The 4,420-nt window shown below is 47.0% G+C and overlaps 1 protein-coding gene across 1 annotated transcript; it reads right to left on the bottom strand.

Annotated features, from left to right (window-relative positions):
• Positions 1-212: 212 nt before the first annotated feature.
• EMP1 (epithelial membrane protein 1) lies at positions 213-3,323 on the bottom strand. Its single transcript, XM_077756397.1, has 4 exons — positions 3,223-3,323; positions 1,414-1,510; positions 1,159-1,299; positions 213-446 (listed from the first exon to the last, which is right to left on the bottom strand). The coding sequence occupies exons 1-4, from the start codon at positions 3,298-3,300 to the stop codon at positions 280-282; spliced, it is 483 nt and encodes a 160-aa protein (XP_077612523.1). The 5' UTR covers positions 3,301-3,323; the 3' UTR covers positions 213-279.
• Between the last annotated feature and the right edge of the window lie 1,097 nt (positions 3,324-4,420).

Genomic DNA, 4,420 nt, shown 5'->3' on the forward strand with positions numbered 1-4,420 from the left:
CTGGAGGCCAAGTGTGCTGGCCGGAGAGAGGTTCCCTGGGGGCCACATCTCATCAAGGGAGCAGCAGAGTACTAGCCAACTACTGTCTCCTAAGGGCAGGAGCTCAACCATAGAGAACCTCTTCAGGAATGGTTTGGATTTCAGCCTCTCCCACCCTTACCTCCCCTCCCCGCCCCCCTCCCCTCTCTTGGTTTTTCCTGCATAGCATCTTCCACTTCCCTCCCAGATTCAACAGCTTCCTTCTCCCCACCCCCCAGATCCCCATGAAGTTGTTCAGCTTTATTTCTTTCTCAGGACCAGATAGAGAATGCCAATGATGAAGCTAAAGCAGAAGCAGATCCAGGTCAGGATGAAGGAATAGCCATGGTGACTCTTCTGGAAGAAGGTTCCGTAACCATTGGCATAATGATGAGTATAGATGGACACTCCGACCATAATGCACAGCCCTGCAAGGGGGGGGAAAATCGTTTAGGTTTGTTTGGTTTTTCTTTTCACACTAAAACAAAGAAAAAGATTGTGTAAGTTTTAAAAGATCCCATTTCCCTCATTGGGAAAATAAAATCTGGCCATTGAGCCCCAAAGTGTTGTGCTTCGGATTTGCCCTGAACCAACCTCGATGGCTGTGTTGATAAACTACAGGTGTCTGGGCTCTCATATCCCTACTGCTCTGAGGAGCTAAAAGTGTGGAGCAAAACACAGAACTTCATGTACACCACTCAACTTTCCCTTCTGGACCCCCGCATTTGTAGGCAGGCCACCCAGGATACAAAAGAACCCAGCCTCTCACCAAATTTGGTGTGTTTGGGAAGAATGATGAAAAATAAAAACAGTTCTGATGGCACGCACTGTCAGTGGCTTCATCTCTCTAAGGGCTGCCCACTTCCTGCGCTCAAGTGTCTACAAGTACTAGCAACAGGTCCGTCCAGCCACTTGGTAGCTCCGGAAGCCCCAGGTTTAAACAATGAAGCAACTGACCGTACTTATTCTAAGCAGCGATCAGGGGTTCTCAAAAAGAGAACAAACAACCAGGGAAGAAAATTGTCCAAAGCGGCTTCGCTGAGCCATGTGCTTGTCTGTCTGAGTTGCCAGGAGCCCCCATGGTAAGACCTACGGAAGAGCTTTTCCTGCGTAAACGGGAGCCCCCACTGCGATACTCACAGCACACCAGCATAGTGGCCCCCGAGAGGAAGAAGCGGTTTCCTTTCTCCATGGTGAAGAGCTGGAACACGAAGACCACGAGAGAGATGACAGAGAAGATGATGGAGAGGATCATGAAAGCCTGCACGGACTTGAGGGCATCTGTGGACACAGGAGGAAGAGAACAAGGGCATTAGACTAACCGGTCCCCGACGGGCTGGGCATTTCTCTGATCACACGAATCGTCAGTACTGAGCACAGCCCTTTAATACATACCTTCATTGGCATATGACAGGGCTCCCTCACACATGCCATTCGTACAGTTTTTCCAAAGACCTACTGATGCTTTTGTGTCATCTGAAACCACCCAGACCTGAAACCGAAGGGAAACAAATTCGTTTAAAAACGAACCCTCTGCTTTAAAAAAAAGAGAAATGAATCAGACTTGTGTCAGGATCAAACCTTAAGCAATATGCCAGATAGAGCCACAAATATGGCTCCGCACCCTATCCCTTGGTGGGAAAGAGGTCTGATGAAAACTAAAGTCACAGAGGTCCCAAGAGGAAAGATGGAAGATTGTGCGGCCAAAGAAAAATCACGTAGCTTCTCTGGGCTTCGCATTCCTCATTACTTAAAAATAAAAAGGAATCCAATCATAGTGGTTTAAAATCCTGAGATTCTAAGAAATAGAAACAATGGATGAGGTAATTAGTTTTAAGTCTGCACCATCCACATATTCTATCAAGATTGTTTCATGTAGGGACCTAAGGAGGATTAAAAAAAATGCTCAGTGGATCAGCTGGAGGCAAAAAGGAAACATGGGGACTAAGAAAATAGCAGTGAGTCTATGTGTCAAGAAGCCCCTTTCGTCTAAACAGAAGGATATGAGGGCCCCTGAAAGTAGAAGGGTGACCAAAATGTATTCCCCAAGGGTCACTGTGGTGCCAGTGTCCCTTCCCACATGGAGCAAGAAAAACGATTATTCTTCTGAAAAACAAACACCCACTTCGTCCACACAGAGCACCTGTTAGAATGAGCATTGCTGGAAGGACACAGCCAAGGATCTGTGATCACCTGCTCTCGATTCAATAAACAGTGATGTGCCAAGCCCTGTATTAGGGGCTGATAACTTGGATTTTCAGCACTGTGGCCTCCATTTCCAGTTTGAAGTCATTTATCGGGCTGGTGATTCTGAGACCCTTAGGGGTTTGTGTACAGAATGGTCAACCTACAGTCTGGTGGGGGCCTCCCGGGCGAGGAACCTGTCTTATCACAGTTACACTTAAATCCCATTTGTTCTTTAACTGTAACATGGACCTAAAGAGATTCTGGAACTACCGTTTGCCTGTCTAGTGATGGGTGGCCTTGATTTTTGGGTGCCAGGAGCTGCCTGGGGAAAGCACGAGAAAAGCAAACTTGATGCTCTCACCCACCACTAGAGGTCAGCGTAGCCCAAGCTTCGGAGGCGAAAGGCTACTGCTACCTCCCTATTTTTATGTTGTTTCGAGTGAGTGAATTCCGTGGAACCAGGTTAATCTCGCAAAATGCCGCTTTCACGGGCTACTCTCAGCTCGGAATTTGAATGCGTCGTTCTAGCAACCGCAGCTGGTCCTTTCTCTCCCATCTATCCTTCTAATCAAGGTTCCCAGGAGGAAGAGATCTGCTCCGGCTGCATACACGGGGGTCCTCACCCGGCCCTGAACACCCGCGCTCCCGCCGGGCGGCACCCCTGCGCTCGCTCCGCACCCCCCGCCCTTCATCTTCTGCAGGAGACCCCGCCCGTCGGCGCATCCTGCAAGCTCCGCCTCCCGGGAAGACCCTGCTAGAGACCAAGGAGCCTCCCTGTCTTCTCCTCCAGCCTCTAGCCGCCTACAGCCCGGGCGGTAGACACTCGTGTTGACACCGGCTTTTATCCCCCTGCGTTTTCACCGTTCGAAGTGCGCCTGTGTGTTTATTGTTTCCCACAACTAAACTGCGTATTCACGAGGGGCAGGGGTTGTGGCTCAACCTGCTTTTGTAGCACTTTACGCAAACATCCAATGAGCTTCTGGGTGAATGAATGCAAAAAAACAGAACATTACTCACGTTGGCAATGGTGGAGACGAACAACATGATGACACTGGCGATGTGGACCACGAAGATACCAGCCAGTAATACCAACATCTTGGCTTTTTGATGCCTCACAAGCAGAGTTCTGAAAAAACAGAAGGTAAAGGAGGGCGAGAGGTTACTGTCAGATTCAATGAGACGATTCAGCTTTCCCACACATGTGGACTATCTGCTAAAATCAGAAGGAGCTGCAATAAACATCATCACAATTTCATTATAAATTCCTAAACACATCTTGTTAATCTGGTTTCCTAAATGCCCTTTTGTCCATTTATATTTACCTCAATCTAAGCATAATTCTGCTCCTCGGGCATTTATATATATACTCATCTCTCTAATACAGCCTGTTTCCAAACAACCCCGCATTTTATCACTGTTTGTGTTTTATTTTGTTTGTGTTTTAAGAATCAAAAGTAAAGCTTTGATTTTTAAAAGGCCTTTTCACAGTTGTAATTTCCAGGTCTCTGTGCAACAATGTCACATAAATTTCCATTTTCCACTAAGGAAGTGTCCGTGCCTCTATCAGACAGCTCACCCAGCGATATTAATAGAAGTGGATTCCTTCTACAAACAGCAGCTATTACTCAATGCCCATAGACTGAATAGGCTACTAATTTGATCCCGGGTGAGCTATAAAATGTGAGAGCCACAACTTCTGATATTATAATGTTGTTTGGTATTCAATAATTATAACCACCTAATTACCGTTTGACGGTCTGATCACCTACTGATTGAACTTTTCAGATTTGTATTACTGCACCTGAGCCTTTGGGCTGTGTGTGTCTCATGGTAGGGACTCTGCTATTTGTCTCGGGCACAGTGCTGTATTTCTGTTGATGCACTATGTCGGTTCTGGGGCCTTAGAAACATGCAGCCTGAAACACCACTAAACGTGCCATCTATTTGTGCATGACATTTACACAAAGTCCAGCCCTTCAGGACTCGATGGAGAAGACAGGCAAACACATGAATCACATGGTAGGATTGGGAAGTAATAGGCATTACAAACGGGTATGGATAACAGAAGCCCACAATCTCAGCAGAGGAGAAAAAGGGAGCCCACTGACCGTAAAAGAAATAATAAAGAAGGGAGTCCATGGACCATAAAGAAAGTAGGGAGAATGCACATGGGAGTGGCCGTTCTGATTTATGTCAGCTGCAGAGGGAGTGCTTC

This window comes from Crocuta crocuta, unplaced genomic scaffold (assembly GCF_008692635.1).
Source record: "Crocuta crocuta isolate KB4526 unplaced genomic scaffold, BGI_CrCroc_1.0 scaffold262, whole genome shotgun sequence".
Lineage (NCBI taxonomy): Eukaryota > Metazoa > Chordata > Mammalia > Carnivora > Hyaenidae > Crocuta > Crocuta crocuta.

Excerpts from the sequence above, each read along its gene's own strand:
- EMP1 (XM_077756397.1), bottom strand. The coding sequence starts at position 3,300 with ATGTTGGTATTACTGGCTGGTATCTTCGTGGTCCACATCGCCAGTGTC. Across the intron at positions 1,511-3,222 it reads TCGTCTCCACCATTGCCAAC|GTCTGGGTGGTTTCAGATGA; the intron begins GTGAGTAATGTT and ends CTTCGGTTTCAG. Across the intron at positions 1,300-1,413 it reads CCTGTCATATGCCAATGAAG|ATGCCCTCAAGTCCGTGCAG; the intron begins GTATGTATTAAA and ends CTGTGTCCACAG.